Here is a 16,530-nt window from a genome sequence, read left to right as displayed (position 1 = left end):
TTTCTGGGGAAAACTGTAAACAGGAGCCGAAACAAAAAAGGAGGAAGTGGATCCGTTGTGGGGACACTAGCACTCACATTTGGTCAGGCAGAATTCCTCACCTGCCAGGCCCACCGTGGGAGGGTCTTGGCCATCCCCAGGCACCTGCGTGAGTGACCCCACTCTGCTAATGCCGTGAGCCAAGGGCAAGAGTCTTGAGCTCCAGCCATGTGGCCACCCAGCCTCTGCACTAGACTGGCTCCAGACAACTTGGGGTGGTTTTTGAAAAGCAATTATGCCCTCCAGAGTCAAAAATGAGAAAAGTAACAGAGATGGAATTGGACCAGTCTAGCAACACACATGCGTGTGCATGTGTTCACCCACAAAACACAAGCGGTGCTACCTTGGGCAAATCTCTGGACCTCTGTGCCTCAGGCTGCAGAGGTGGGACCTATGTGACCACATCTAAGGGCCCCTCCCAGTATAAACTGACAGTGAATCAATGCTTTTTACATGTGATTTGTCCCCAAAGAGGGTTTCCCAAAGACTAAACCATGGGCTCTGATGACATTTGTAGTAGAGGGGTTCAGAAGTGATTTGCAGAAAGGCCATGGAGAGGCTGAGGTAACGGGGTCCCGGGCAGCATTCACCTGGATGTGTACTGGAGTAAACGGCACTTTCAGTACTTTGTGATCACAGTCCGAATGTTCATATCATCTGTGACATTTTTTTCTGAAATTCAGCTCAATGGGAGAAAAGAATTCTTTTCTTTTCTTTTCTTTTCTTTTTTCTTTTTTTCTTTTCTTTTTGCTGAGTTATTAACGGACCCACTATACTATGGAAGAAGGAAGAGGAGAGTACGATGCAGGGTCAGGGCAGCCCTCACATCCAGGCCCCTGGGACCTGTCCTGCACCCCGTGCTCTCAGAGGGCCTCACTCAGGCCCCATGGAGCTCAGAATCCCCAGGCACCAGGCTATGCCCAGTCAGAGCCTGTACCCCTCTCCTTCCTAGACCGTACCCTGAATTCCCGGTCCAAGTGGTGGGAGCTACTTCTGGTGCTGGGGAACCTTTTGCCTGGGTCAGCCTCCTTGAGGGTGAACCACACCTCTGGGGTGATCAAAGGGCTGCTGATGCTGGAAGGGGAAGGAGGTGTGCGTGGACTGAGCTTGGTGGGCCCCTGGGGTCGGCCACAGAGCAAGGCCTGCTCTCCTCGTGCTTCCGGGTCCAGCCAGAAGCTCTGAGGAGCCCTAGAATTCTGAATTCAAACTTGGCCTTCCACATCATCAGGAAGATATATTTATTGGGATGGGGACATAGAAAAGATTTCATTGAATGGTGTGTTGGTCTGTCTATAAGTTATATATTTAGATATAAGGATGTGGGCCTCCATGGGTACTGTAGCCCCAGGCCCTGAAAATATCAGGGAAGGGGGAAGCCTGGTTAGGGTTTATGATTCCTTCACCCTAACATTGCCAGATACCAGGGTTCAAATCTCAGCCCTGCCCCTCACTAGCTCTTGGTGCCAGGCAAATCAAGTTCCCAGAATCACTTTCCTCACCTGTAAAATGGGGGGATCATAGTGCCTATCATTTGAGGCTTTTGTGAGGATTAAATGAGCTAACACACAGGAAGAGCCTAGATGTGTGGAGAATCCCCGATCCTGCTCTATGTGCCTGATGTCCCGGCCGGTTGTAACCTGGTGTCTCCTGACCCCTTGTTTTCCAGACTCCACAGCAGTATGAGAGAGAGTACAACAGCAAGCGGTCAGGTGTGGGGCCCAGCAAGTTCCATGGGTACGCTTACGATGGCATCTGGGTCATCGCCAAGACGCTGCAGAGGGCCATGGAGACGCTGCACGCCAGCAGCCGGCACCAGCGGATCCAGGACTTCAACTACACGGACCACACGCTGGGCAAGATCATCCTCAACGCCATGAATGAGACCAACTTCTTCGGAGTCACGGTCAGTCCCAGGCCCCCAGGCTCTGCTTTCCTTAGTGCCCCTTGGAGATGTAAAACGCAAGAAGGGCTGTGTCACCCACCCTGTGACTCCCGAACCATTCTCTCAGATCACTGAAACAACTTCCTGTGGGCTGTGGGATTTCAGGGCTGCTAAAACAGGAGGTGCAGTGGACGCTCTCCGGCACATTGGGGAGATACTTTTCTATAACTCATGCATTAGCAAGGCCATAATGAGTTGGCTGCATGTGGAGCAGGTGGAATTCACCAGGTGGTGAGGTGGGGTGGGTAGCAGAAGCTCTAGACCTAAAGTTAGATTCAAATCCTGGACCTTTACTTTCAAGTTCTTTAAACACAGACTTTTAATTCCCAAAATGGAAATAATACCTACTCTGTTAGGTAATTATAAAGATTAGCCATTACAGAGTAAAAACTGCTAATGTTTGTTGAGCAAGAAACCTTTTCTGGGCTTCAAGTGTTTCATCTGGGAAATGGGGATAATGATATATGTCTTGGACAGAAGTTGGTAAAATTAGCAATGATAATAATGGCTAATATTTCTTGAATGCTTACTATTTGCTAGATACTATGGTAATAAGCGCTTTATGTAGATTAAACTCAATAATGCATGCCCAGTGCTAGGCGCTCAATAAATGCTAGCCATTGTTAGTGTTCATAATGGTCTCATTGCATCCCTTTGCCATTCACAGGAAGTAGGTCTGTTATTATCCCCATTAGAGGTGAGGAGCCTGGAGCTCAGAGCGTTTAAGTACTAAATCTAATCAGAGGTAGAGCTGAAATTTGGATTGGGTCTGGCTCTTGATTGTTGTATTACACTACCTTCTTGTAATGAACCTAAGTGGTAGTTATTTCTGTCTCGTGGTGATATACTTGTCACTGACTCTGCTCCCAGAAGATATGAAAAATTTGTCTAAAGAATAGGTTGAAATGACTAAAGTGCTGTCCTGAGCTTTAACGAGTCATTTACGGAATCAGTCTGTCTCGGGCTATTAAGAGAAGTAGATAAGATGAGTTGATTGGTGCATTTCTTAAACGTTCCTGTTCCTCAGGGCTCACACTCAGGCTTGCCTGTTGGTCTGGTGCACCCGGCACTGAGCACCTGTGCGGGGGCGGGGGATGTAGACAGTGGTGTGGACACCGAGGTGAGTCAGATGGGCTCCTGTCCTGGAGCCTGTGGTCCAGACACAGGGGCCAGGCCTCAGCTCAGATGACAACAGGTGCTCAGCACCATGGGAGAGATTGTGTGAGCCCAGAGGGATTTCTGTGACCTTTGGTGAAAAAGTCAGAGAAGGCCTCTGGGGAGAGGTAGCACATGAGCTGTGCCCTAGACATGCAGAGAGGGGGATGGCAGTCTGGCCAGGGGGAGCGTGGTGAGCACGAGAGAAACACGTGCATGTGAGCAGGGAATACCGCAAAGGAGGACGATGAGGCAAGGAAGGTATACTGGAGCTCATTTCTGAGGAACAAGCTGAGGAGACTGGCCTTTCTCTCAAACATCAACGATTCTCCAAGTGCACCTCGGCCAGCAGCACCAGTGTTAGAAATGGGAAGTCCCCAGCCCTGCCCCAGACCCACTGAATCAGAACCTCTGGGGATGGGGCCCAGGGCTGTGGCTGAACGCGCCCTCTAGGTGATTCTAATGCAGCTGGAGCTCGAGAGCCAGCAAAGTGGGTGTTTACAGCACAGCCTGCACTCAGACTGGAAAATTGAGCAGCTTTCCTCAGAGGAGTTGTTTAAAAAACTTTTTTTATCCTCAGAACCTCTTGTTATAAAACCTCACGTGGTGCCTGGTATAGCTTACAGGTGAAAGAGGAGCTTCTCAGCTGAACAGAGGAGGAGCCTGGAGCCCTGTCTGTGCAGCCCCCTTCCCACAGCCCCCACCTCATCCCACCCAACAGCCTGGAGGCCCCTCCCTCGGAAAGGCTCCACAGAGCACCAAAGACCTTGGAGGTCCCACTGGTAACACTAGCAGAGCTGTCTCAAAACATGGGTACACTTATGCAGGTCATCTTTTCACACGTTGCTTCATATTTAATAGGAGTTCTTAGTACCCCAAGTTGCAATGGCTGGATAGAGAGCTACAGAATCTAGGAAGCACTTGGCCATCTCTCATAATCCTAAAACTCAGGCACTGTGCCTGAATGATCTCGGAGATCATTTGTAACTACTTCTAAGTGCTCCCTTTCATCTAAGGCAAATAACTCATAATCCCTACTTGATGAGCAATTAAATAAGACTGCCTGAATCACTTTATATGGCTTGAAGATGAGTTTCTTTTTAATGGGAAATTCCTTGACACATATTTATGACTGCTCCGACTAGTGACTCATAATTCAATGAACTTTAGGACTGAAAGCGGTCATAAAGATCCTCAAATTCAACCCCCTCGATCGTAGATGAGTATCTGAGGTACAGACAGGGAGCTTTCAAAGTCACAGGGGAAGGGGTTGGATCCAGCAAAGCCAGGAAGCTCAGATTGGTCCTGCCCCCCCCCCACGCTCAGTGCCATCCCCTCCTCTTTGTGCAAGTCCCCCCGTAGCTAAGAAAGAGGTTGCAATAGAGAAACAGCTCTCCACTCCTCCCCCGTTTCTCCTTATCCCTTGTCACATAATATGGCTTGTCACTGGCTGGTAGACAGGTTTCATTAAAATTGTCTTCCGATCAGAGGGGAAAAAAGGACGTCATCTGACAAAATAAAAAGTGTCTCTGTGGTCCAAGGAGACCACAGAAGGCCAAGTTCAGTCATAAATAAAGAATGAGAATGGAAAGGAATAGGAGAAGTGGAAATAAATGGAAGCATTTCCTATTTGCTGAAGGGTTTTCATTACACAGCACGCACCGTATCCATTTTTCCACTCTCAGGCAGACACTCTATTCTGGGTCATCCATTCAGCATGTTTACTATACAGAAAATCGTTTAAACACATTAAATTAATTATATCTGTGACTCAATTTTAATTGATTCAGTATGCACACCCTCGGCTGGGCCTGTGGCTCCTGGCTGGCATGTTGAAGAGGAGATTTTTACCGTGCATCCCAGACTGGGAATCTGGCTTAGCTTGGGGCCCAGCTCCATTTTATGTTCTCAAGAAGCTCTCCCCCCAGGTTACTATTCTCAAGGAACACCCAGAAATGGGATGTGTGTCCACCTGCACAGAGGTGGCCTGGGGATCCTGCCCACAGAGGATTCCCTAAGTCCCTAAGTGCATGGATCTAATTTTCAGCCTGGTAATAACTGCTCGGGTTGGCTATTTAGGTCTCAAAAACCAGAGAGTTTTGAGAATCCCAGCTTAGCAGAATTCATGTGTAGGGCAAGGATTCCTAAATTTCTGTATGCATGAGACTCTCCCAAAGAGCTTTGTTAAAAATTCAGATTTCCCAGCCCTGTCCCAGAGCTCATGATACATTGGCTTTGCAGTTAGACCAAGGAAGTCACATTATTAACCAGCAGTCTGGGCGACTCCCAAATAGCAACCCAGAGAATTGCTTGGGGCTTCAGTGATATGCACACACACACACACACACACACACACACACATTTTGATTTTAAATCTGTCAGAGAAGTATTTGTTCCTGCATTCATTCACTCCTTTTGTAGACTCTGTACTGGGTACTGAGAGCTGGGAGCATAGACAGGAATAATGTATGGTCCCTCCTCCCTCAAGAGCCCCTGCCCAGGGTGGGAGATAGACAAGTAGAGAAATATTTGCTGGGCAGTATCCAATGTCTGCTCAAGGTCCCTGGAGGGAGGATCCCATTCTGCTTACAGGAATTAAGACCAGGGAGCTGTCCTCAATTTTCCTGCAGTTCAGGGGGCAAAACTACATGTGTGAATAATTGTAAGGTGCCCATGCTGTGGGTCCTGACCATCCTGTGCTATGTGCTGGGAGCGAGGGTGCCACACCAGGCTCCCCACCCCATTACTTATGGTGATAAACTGTGGATTAACAGACTCCTCCAATGAGGCTTTTCTGCCTGCGATATTGTGATTTATAAAAAAATACATATGTGAGGGGGACCCAAAAAAACCGAATTGTCTTCTGAAGGGTCGGCCCCTTATAGTACAGGCTTCCCCTGCTAGATGGAACCCGTCCTTATTAGTGTGCTAGCTGGTGGTGTTGTGAGAGACTGACTTTGGCTCCAGTGAAATTTTTTTGAACTCTTTCAACGTGTTTGCCTGTTTTATGATGGGTGATTTATGAGCACGCCTGCCCATAACATTCAGCAGGTTTTTTTTACCAAAAACAGCATAAACTCCTGCCCCACCCTCCCCATTCACCCGATCTCACCCCACATGACTTTTTTTTTGTTTCCCTGCATGAAAAATAGTCCTCAAAGGGAAGTGTTTTGCTGATGTGGAAAAGGTGAAACAAAAAATGGCAGAAACACTAAAAGGCCCCCAAATCGGTGAGTTCTAAAACTGTTTTGATCAGTGGAAAATAAACGTCTCCATTGCATTAAATGGAGAGTACTTTGAAGATGACTGAAGCTTAAACATGTAAGAATAAATATATTTTATTGATTATGCTATTACACTTGTCTCAATTCTCCCCTCTGCCCCCTCCACCTTGTACCCTGATTCTCTCCAGTAATACCCCCCACTTAGTTCATGTCCATGGGTTGTGCATATAAATTCTTTGGCTTCTCCATTTCATATACTGTTCTTAACATCCCCCTGTCTATTTTGTACCTACCAGTTATGCTTCTTAATCCCTGCACCTTTTCCTCCATTCTTCCCTTCCACCTCCCAGCTGATAACCCTCCACATGATTTCCATGTCTATGATTCTGTTCCTGTTCTGGTTGTTTGTTTAGTTTGTTTTTGTTTTTTAGATTTAGTTTTTGATAGTTGTGAGTTTGTTGCCATTTTAATGTTCATAGTTTTGATCTTCTTTTTTTTTCTCAGATAAGTCCCTTTAACATTTCATGTAATAATGGCTTGGTAATGATGATCTCCTTTAGTTTTACCTTGTCTGGGAAGCACTTTATTTGCCCTTCTATTCTAAATGATAGCTTTGGCGGATAGAGTAATCTTGGTTATAGGTCCTTGCTTTTCATCACTCTGAATACTTCTTTCCAGTCCCTTCTAGCCTGCAACATTTCTTTTGAGAAATGAGCCAACAGTCTTGTGGGAACTCCTACTTTTCTCTTGCTGCTTTTAACATTCTCTCTTTATCTTTAACCTTTAGCATTTTAATTATGATGTGTCTTGGTGTGGTTCTCTTTGGGTCTAACTTGTTTGGGACCCTCTGTGCTTACTGGCCTTGTATGTCTATTTCCTTCACCAGTTTAGGGAAGTTTTCTTCCATTATTTTTTCAAATAAATTTTTAATGTCTTGCTCTTCTTCTTCTCCTTCTGGCATCCCTATGATTCAGATGTTGGTACATTTGAAGATGTCTCACAGGCTTCCTATACTATCCTCATCTTTTTAAATTCTTTTTCCTCTTGCTGTTTTGATTCAAAGTTTATTTCTTCCTTATGTTCCAAATCATTGATTTCAATCTCCGTGTCATCCCCTACATTGTTAATTTCATGTAGATTTTTCTTTTTTTCACTTAGTGTAACCTTCATTTCTTCCTGGATCTTTTTTCTGTATTCAATGAGTTCTTTGAGTATCCTCTTGAAAACCAGTGTTTTGAACTCTACATCTGTTATGTTGGTTATCTCCATTTTGTTTAGTTCTTTTTCTGGGGTTTTGTGCTTTTCTTTCATTTGGGCCATATTTCTTTGTCTCCTCGATTTGGCAGCCTCCCTGTATTTGTTTCTGTGTATTAGGTATAGACTCCCTGGTCTATGTAGAAAAGGCACCTGTAAATTGTGTGGGCAGAACCTTAGGTAATGGCCAGGGTGGGGCAACCCGCTTCATTACTTTGTGGCTCTGTGTGAGGGGAGGGCCCAAAAAGGGGACAATGCCACTGCCTGGCTTCTGAAGATTAGTCTGGCACTCGCACTGTTTCTAGTCACTTCACTTACTCCCCATATGTGACTGATGCCCTTTCAGCTGTTGTCCTGGTGCTGAATCCCAGAGAGGGTGGGTTTGCATTAGTTCTAAATCTGTGCAGGCCCTTTAAGTGGAGTCACCTGAAAATCCAGCGGTTTCTTCTGCCACTCCAACTCCCACTAGTTTTGACAGCCATAAGTTATGGGGACTTATCTTCCTGGCGCTGGAACCCTAGGGTGTGTGGTCCGGCCTGGAGCTGGATCCTTTGCTCCCGAGGTCTCCCTCCCAATTCTTACCCACCAAGTATGAATGTGAGACTGTGCGTTCCACCACCTCTCCATGCCACATCGGGTCTCCATGCCTCTCTGCCTGTCTCTGCATCTCTGCCCCTCCTACCCGTCTGGATGAGTGTGGCTTCTTTAAATCCTTGGTTGTTGGACTTTCATATAGCTCAGTTTCCTAATGGTTCTCATGTTACGCATTTTGAGGTCTGGTTATAATCTTTCTGTAGTTGTGTGAAGAGGCAAAGCGTGTTTGCCTATGCCTCCATCTTGTCCAAAAGCCTAAATACACATTTTTTAAATAAATAAGTTCCATTTGGGGGATCTCCTCCTTATATATGGTCATTCAGGTGATCAACATATATTTCTCACATGTATTTGGTCTTCATCCCCGTTTCCTGGCTCATAGCTACCAAAACCCTTGGAATTTCGAAAATGCTGAGTGATAAAGGTGTCTTTTGTTCAGTTAATGAGGTGACTTTTGGAAAGCACCTAAGGATGGGAGCTGGTTGCCAATGGAACCAACCTTGTGATTGGAGAATTTGAACTTTCAATCCCACCTTCCCACCCTACCTCTGGGGAGGAGAGAGGAGAGAGGGACTGGAGGTTGAATCAGTTGTCGATGGTGAGTGATTTAAAACCCGTAAAAACCCAGAAGAAGAGAGTTTCAACCAGACTATTTCCACTTGCCACAGTGCTGAGCCCCAAGCTCCACAAGGACAGAAGCTCCTTTGGGACCTCCCCCTATGCATCTCTTCATCTGGCTATTGATTCATGTCCTTTAGTATTCTCTGTAACAAACCAGTGATCCAGTGAGTAAACTGTTTTCCTGGATTTTGTGAGCTGCTCTAGCAAATGCCTCAAGCCCAAAGAGGGGGTCATGGGAATCTGTGATTTATATCCAGTCAGTCAGAAGCACAGGTCTGAAGTAGGGGGTTGTCTTGTAGGATGGAGCCCTTTACCTGTGGAATCTGATGCTATCTCCTGGTACAGAGTGTGAGAATTGAGCTGAATTCTTGGACACCCCCCTAATGGTCTCTGGGAATTGCTCATTGGTGTCGGGAAGCCTAGACACACACACACACACACACACACACACACACACACACACACTGTAATTGGGTCCCATTTACTACCAGAGGTACTCTAAATTCACTGACAGGATATAACCCTTCAAAACATGCTTTGGAACATGTGCTAAGCATTCAGGTGAAAATCAAAGTCTTAATTTTCTTTGGGTAATTATTTTAAAATTCTTCATTTTTCCATCTCTTCAAACAAGGATGATGTCCCAGATCTCAAAATGGACAAATTCTTTGGGTATGCCAGACTAAGATACAATGCTCTAACCAGCAGTATACCCCCTGTGGTAAATATTTCTTCTAATTTGTCTTTTAAAATGACACTATATTTAGCCTGTGGTGCCTATGACAGAGGCTAAATTAATAAAATCTCATTATACCCTGTTGTGAAAATGTAACACACATAATATTTTTCCCAGGAAGTTATTGGAGGTACGTGCATCAGGTTTGTGTGGAGCCATGAGGCTTCCAAGAGCATTTGGCCATAGAGAAATTGAAAGAAGCTCCTAGGGAATACTTTTGATTGTAAGAGGGCTCATTTTTACTAAACTATTTCCTGTGATTGCCTCCTCATGCCCTGTGGGTGGCCTAGTGTAGAAGCATTCACAACTGCAGAAAGGGTGACCCATAAGTTCCTCTAGGTATCAGAGCCATTCTTCATTCTCTGCCCAGCCTCTCTGGGCCAGCTGTGGGTCTGGACATCTCAATTTAACATCTTTCTGGAGAGCCCAGCAGCCTTAGGTTCAGGCATGTCCCCTCTGGTGGTTGTTATCTTCTAATTGATCTTAGCAAGAAGGTGACAAAGAATAGCAGATGATGATTTGCAGTTTATTGATCTATTTGCTTTTGTTGCTGGTGAATAAGAATTGAGCCCTTACCAGTGTCTCCCTTAAACTTAAAGTTATGCAGGATTTTTAAATGATTACTAAGGCTTACATACTGCTGCTCCCCTCCCAGGCCAACGTTTTGCCTGAAAAAGAGAGGTCATATAGTAAACTCAGTTTGGTTGGAATACAGTTATTCAAGGTACTTGGAATCACGTGGCAGGAGGAAGTCATTGATTGCCTCGTCCCAGGGAAATCGCATTGTTGGCTGAAGCCCCTATTTATTTCATACCCACTGTTGCCTTGTCCTGCTGTGATCCTGAAGTTGTGCAGTTGATTTTTTATCCAAATAGAAAACTTTACACACACACACACACACACACAGAAGTTAAAAGCCATCCTGTTAGAGTTGGCCTATCTCTCTTGCCTATCTAATCTTTGGGGGTCCTGGTTTTATTCTCCCACACCAAAAGCTAACCTTTAGCCTTCCCACCAGCCACCCATTTGTGCCCTACATTTGACATCATCATTTAGCTTATAGATTTTTGTTGTTGTTGTTGAATTTGAGTGAAATAAGACACAAAGCACTAGGAAATCCACCAAAAAGTGGAAAAAACTCTTCCAATCCAGGGTTTGGACTTTTGAGGGATGCTCAGTCTGCCAGTCGTGACTGCAGCCCCTGAACGCTCGTCATCCTGCCTATCACTCAATTTTGTGCTCCAGGCGATCATTAGAGAACTTGTCAGAAGCTTTGCAACAGTCCAAGTGTGGAGTGTCTACCGCATGACCTACAAAGTGGGGCTTGCCCAGTGACCTCATGCTAGGTCCTGATGCCACTCCTGGTTTCCCATTTATTCTAAGGCCCCCCTTTCGTGTGCCTTTCTTGGCTGTTGACCGGGATCAATAGCAAACACTTCCAGAACTTCCTCTACACCCACTTGGTTCCCATCGCATCCCAGAGCCAGGGGGTACCAGTGAAATTGCATCATACACATACTTAACACAGGAGCTGACTTGAGAACCTAATCTCTCTCCCTGTATTCCCTGGCTACCCAGCCCTCTCTCAGACTCAGATAAAATGCACCATGAATTACTATACCAAGAAATGCAAATTGAAAAAGTTAGACAAAAAGAATCCACAGTCTACCACTTAGAGCTGTGTGACCTCAGGCAATTATTTACCTCCCTGTGCCTCAGCTTCCCCATCTGTAGAGTGGAGGGAAATGCACCCTACTTAATAAGGTTATCGTGGGATAACAGTAGTGTTTAGCACCCAATAACTGCATCATTGTCATTACTATTAAATTATTACTACTGCTCTTACAATGGTGAGTTCGTGTGAGCCTAATCAAGCAATATTTAGAATCAAGTCCAGCAAACAATCATTCTATACCTACTAAGTGCCAGTCTGTTTCACATGTATTATCTCATATAATTCTCTCAACAATAAATAAATCTATTAACTTGTAATAAGGTTGTAGTGATTTAGTATCAAAACAGAATACAGTAAACCATACCGGTAAGCGGGACCAAATTTGAATTCTCTATCCGCTGCCCCTCAGTCCAGGGAGTTGACAGTCTTCTTAAAGGTGGAGGGTATCTGGTCACAGACCTCCCTCCAGTTCCTCTCTTTCGTCCTGCTCACTGCTGCTTAGACTCCAGTGGCCCTAAGAATTACCACTCAGCATGATACACAAAAACTAAGTGCCACAGGCAGATCTCCTGGGGTCTGTTTTAGGGGTTTGGTTAGGTTTATCTATCCCCCAGTAATTTTAGGGGCTCACAACTTGGGCCATCAGAGCCTCTTGGCCTGGAGGTGCCCGGGACTCACCCCAGCACAGCCAGCAGCAGTGACGAGCTAGTGCAGTGGCCCACCGCCAGTGCCACTCAGGCTCCACAGCTCTCCGCCTCGCCTGAAACCTCATCTGAGCCTGGCCCCTTCCCCTTTCCCCTCTCCCTACAGGTTTTTCCTGCAAACCCGTCATTCATAAATCGCTTGCATGTGATCCCCTGTCCTAGACTCTGCTTCTGGGGGACTGAATCTAAGACACCTGTGTGTCTTTGTGCACAGTTAAAGCATTTTAAAGAGGAAATTTTTACTGTACCCTCATTGTTATCTATGTAGTAAGTGTAGCACCAAACTGACCCCATCGCCTCTCCCACCCTGGGTTCCAGACTCTTCTCCCTCATTCCCTATTGCTCCTTGCTTGCTGCAGTCAGCCTGTGGGAGCCAGATCTGTCTCCTCCAGTGAAGGAGCAGGTCTCAGATGTGCAGGAACCATGGCGTCTCATCCCTCCAGGGCCCATGGAACTTCACCTCGCGCTTTACACCTGCCAGAAGCTCGGGAAACCCTGGTGACCTGGCATAAACTTGGTTGGACTGAATCCACACGTGATTGAGAAATTCAGCCCCACTGTCCTACTCGGCTGCATTCCAGGCTTCTGTAAACTAAAAAACTTTTTGCAACCCAGCAAATAATCAGAACTGATAACGGAAATGGAATCTGTCCTTGAATCTGCTAATAGCGATTCCCGTATTCTTGCTGTGATAATTGGCATCACTATTTCACCCCTAGTTGTGGAAATTTCCGTGTGTGTGTGTGTGTGTGTGTGTGTGTTGGGATGAGGATGAGGATGATGGGCTCTCACTACTTCCTTCCTGAGGCAGGAGAGAAACCCATCCTTCCCACCCCTGCCCCTCTCCCATCAGCATCTCTCTGGGGCTCAAGTCCCAGGGTCTGGGGGTGGGGGTGGGGGTGCTTGCTGATTGGCCCTCTGTGACTTGAGGCTGTCAGGAGCCTTTCCTACATAAACCTGCTAGTCATAAACAACAACTATAATAATAATCCTTGATGTGAGGCTGTCCGGTGTACATTTATAGTCTATCTCCTTTGTTCCTTGACATAATTACATTTATTAACATAATGCTAATAACAGCTACCAATTAATGAGTTCCTACTACATCCCAGGCAGCACCTAAGCATAGCACACACATAATTGAATATAATGCTCAGAACAGCCACCCAGTGAGGGATGTATAATTCCAAGTACCTGGGATGCTTCTCCAAGTCGAGCTGCAGCTGGTTCTCACCTATGTCACGTCTCTGTCCACATGTCACCTCTGTAAGGCCCTCCCTGACACCCTATTTAAAATTGCAACTCCCACCACCTTCGTTCTTCTTCACAGTAGCTGCCCCCCTTCTGATGTGCTGCGTGTTTCACTTATTCATTGTCTGTTCTGTTCTCTGCTGTATCCCTGAGACCCGGAACCAGGTGCCTGGGACATAGTAGGTACCTGACAAATATTTGTTTAGTGAATGAATAATTTAGATAATTAATGACCACGGCAAGGAGAAATGCTTTTCTCAGCATTTTACAGGTAGAGAGTAACAGAGTTCATTCAAGACTGCCTGATTTGGGTGACTCAGAGGCCCATTTTCTTAACCATTTAGATATTCCATTAACCCAGTTGGCATCCCCAGTGCCCTCCTATCATCCAGATCTGGGCCAGGCAACTAGGATGTGAGGTTTGCCCCCAAGGAACTCACCATCCAGACAGCCATGTGGGATGCATGGGAGAGAGCAGGAGCCACTCACCCTGTGTGAGTAGTGGAGGATGTTGTGGTCTCTTGTCCGCACCGGGTTACTGTGTGTTCGTCTGCCCCCTCCCACTGGACCATGAGCCTGTGAGCCCCTTGACTGAGGCCTGTTATGCTCTCGGTACCTCAGTGCCTTGTGTAATGCTGGTTCTTGGTCCATGGAATACATGTTTGTTGGTTGAATAAATGAGGAAATTGTAGCTCAGTGAGGCTGCAGAGAGCTATGCTAGGTCCCAGGGTACGTTGGTGGGGAGCCTAGTTCAGAACTGCATCCTAGCTCTTCTGATTCTAAATGCAGGTGTCTCCAACCCTGTGCTCTGGGTGCCACTTGACTGCCCTCCTCCTATTTATTTAAACACAATTACAAATGACTGCAGATAATGTATAGTATAGGAAAGAAACCTACTCCTTCTGCTGTCAGATAGATTTGAAAGATCAAAATAATGTGGTTTAGTAATTTGTTTGAATTGATGCCTAGCCTTCCAAAGCTTGCAAGTTTGACTACCTCAAGTCAGAAAAAATAGCTATTTCTTTATGAAAAGCAGTGTGGGGGTGTTTATCATCTTATGAGAGCTTCAACAGCAGCCCTTTGTTCAGACTCTGCCCAAGTCCCTGTGAAAAACAAAGGAAGGAGCCAGTAACATGGTGGTCATAGTAACAATTACTGTCAGGACAAATGTCACGACAGCAGGAATAGCTATAGCTTTGAATGCTCACTATAGCTGGGGACTATGTTAAGCTCTTAAATGCATTATCTCATTTAATCCTCATTATTACCCCTGTTATGGGTTGAGCTGTGTCTCTCTAAAATTCCATATTTGAACTTCTAACCCAGAGTTCCTCAGAATGTGACCTTATTTGGAAATATGGTTGCTGCAGATGTTATTAGTTAAGATGAGGCTCTGCTGCAGAATGTCCTCATAAAAAGGGGAAATTTGGAGACAGACATACACAGAGGGAGAACGCCAAAAGAAGACGAAGGCAGAATTGGGGTGATGCTTCTGTAAGCCAAGAAATTCCAATGATTGCCAGCCAACTACCAAACGCTGACACCTTGATCTTGGACTTGAAAAAACAATTTTAAAGAGCTTCATAACACATCCCATGCATCTCTCTTTGCATGAAGCCAGAACATACCCTCAATGTGCGTCAACGTATGTTAACCTGCGAGCTTGCTAAGCAGGAGGGAAGTTGTCTTCAATCAGGGAGGACCGCTGATACAAATTTCAGCTGATGGGATGCACGGGTTTGAGCACTGATGGATGCCAGTTCCGCCTGTTTGTGCTCATGCAGAGGTTCCTCACACATGCTCGGATGTGACCCTCTGTGCCCCCTGGCTGAAGGCCAGCCCTGCATTGGAAGCAGGGGGTGGCGAAGGAAGCTGGGAAGACCCATTTTCTCACAGAATTGCAGTCCTCCCCACTTTCTGATTTTTCAATGAAATTTAAGCATCCTAGAATTCTTGCTGAAACCAGTCATTGGCAAGCAGAGAATTGGAGCCTGGTTTGGGCATTTTAAATTGTGAAGGTAGAGTAAGGTAGAAAAAAGACTGGAAGGGGGAGCCCACCTATGTTTTCCTAAGATGCAGTAGTGTGAAGTGCTTTGGAGCACAGACTCTGGAAGACAGACTTCCTAGATTGACATCTTGGCTCTGCTTACTAGTCGGGTAAACTTGGGCAAAAACTGAATCTCTGCACCTCAGTTTCCTCATCTGTAAAATGGAGCAATGTCTTAGATACAGCCCCTTGTAAACAGACTCAGAGACAGAGCATTGTGTGCAGGTTTGTGGGAAAATGAGCTCAGGAAATACAATGCCAGGAAGTAAGGGTGGCAGGATTGTGTAGAGCAAGAAGCTCATCAAAAAGGTGGTTGCAACTCAGGTTACTGCTAATCCTAGGGGAGCTCAGGAGCCGGGGTGGCCCTCAGAGCTGTCCAGATTGTGGCACGGGGCCTGGGCCTTTGTATCTTCTCTCATCGGGCAGTCACCGGCGAGGCCCTGGGAGGGCTGTATTCCTCGGCGAGGCTGCTCTTCATGGTGGAGGGGTAATTCCCAGCAAGGGACCCTGCTGAGACCCTCAGTAGCCAATATTCAAGAGGTTTGGTAGAGGTCGGTAGTGTCTGGGATAATGTAAGTGCTAAATTTACTGTGAGGATGGTGAGAAAGGATGAGGCATTGGGATACCAGCTGCACACAGTCCTCTCAGACCCTCAAACACCAGTAGTTAATGTTCCGGAGATACTGGGGTTGGCAGGTGCCCATGTCACTGTTTCAGCTGCGTTCTTGCAGCTCTGGCTGTCCTTGGTAATTCACACTCTCACGCCCTCATATCCCTAAGCACATGAGCGACCGCTCGGCTGCAGTCAACAGATACATACCCACACGCCCCTAAAATGTGCTTTATGGGTATTCATAGTCATCATGTAGATAGCTATTTATCACTTTATTCCACTCATGTTCAGACTTGTTTTTCAAAAGAGATTTTACGTGGAAGTCCAGTGTCATTGTCCTTTATTTAAAATTTACATTAACATTAAAATTAGATTTAACGTTATTTTTTTTTATAATTTGCTCCTTGGACGATTTTGTTAAACCTTATTTTTTTATTTAAAAATTAGCAAGCAAGCTTCTACAATTACAAAGATGAAGTTAAGCCTTTCATAGGGGGACCTGGCCCAACCCCTCAGGTCAGGCTAGAGGATGGCAGAGGTGGTGGCAGGTGTCCTGGAAGGTCTCAAAGGCAGGAGAGGAGACGATCCTAGCTGCTATTCAAGCCTACACTGCTTATTTTAATAGTTGTGTTTTATTTTAATGTGTACTACAGAAATATAACTAACATTTAAGGT

The 16,530-nt window shown here is 45.8% G+C and overlaps 1 protein-coding gene across 1 annotated transcript in view; it reads left to right on the top strand.

Annotated features, from left to right (window-relative positions):
* Positions 1–16,530, top strand: part of GABBR2 (gamma-aminobutyric acid type B receptor subunit 2) — a 340,480-nt gene that overhangs the window by 200,946 nt on the left and 123,004 nt on the right. Inside the window, exon 7 of the mRNA XM_090274483.1 lies at positions 1,706–1,942. Coding sequence (XP_090130609.1) covers positions 1,706–1,942 — 237 coding nt within the window. The remainder of the gene's footprint in view (positions 1–1,705; positions 1,943–16,530) is intronic.

The sequence above is a fragment of the Furipterus horrens genome, unplaced genomic scaffold (genome assembly GCF_987537825.1).
Source record: "Furipterus horrens unplaced genomic scaffold, mFurHor1.1.pri manual_scaffold_4, whole genome shotgun sequence".
NCBI lineage: Eukaryota > Metazoa > Chordata > Mammalia > Chiroptera > Furipteridae > Furipterus > Furipterus horrens.
The sequence above is the reverse complement of the archived record's forward strand: the minus strand, read 5'-3'. Positions and strand labels throughout refer to the sequence as shown.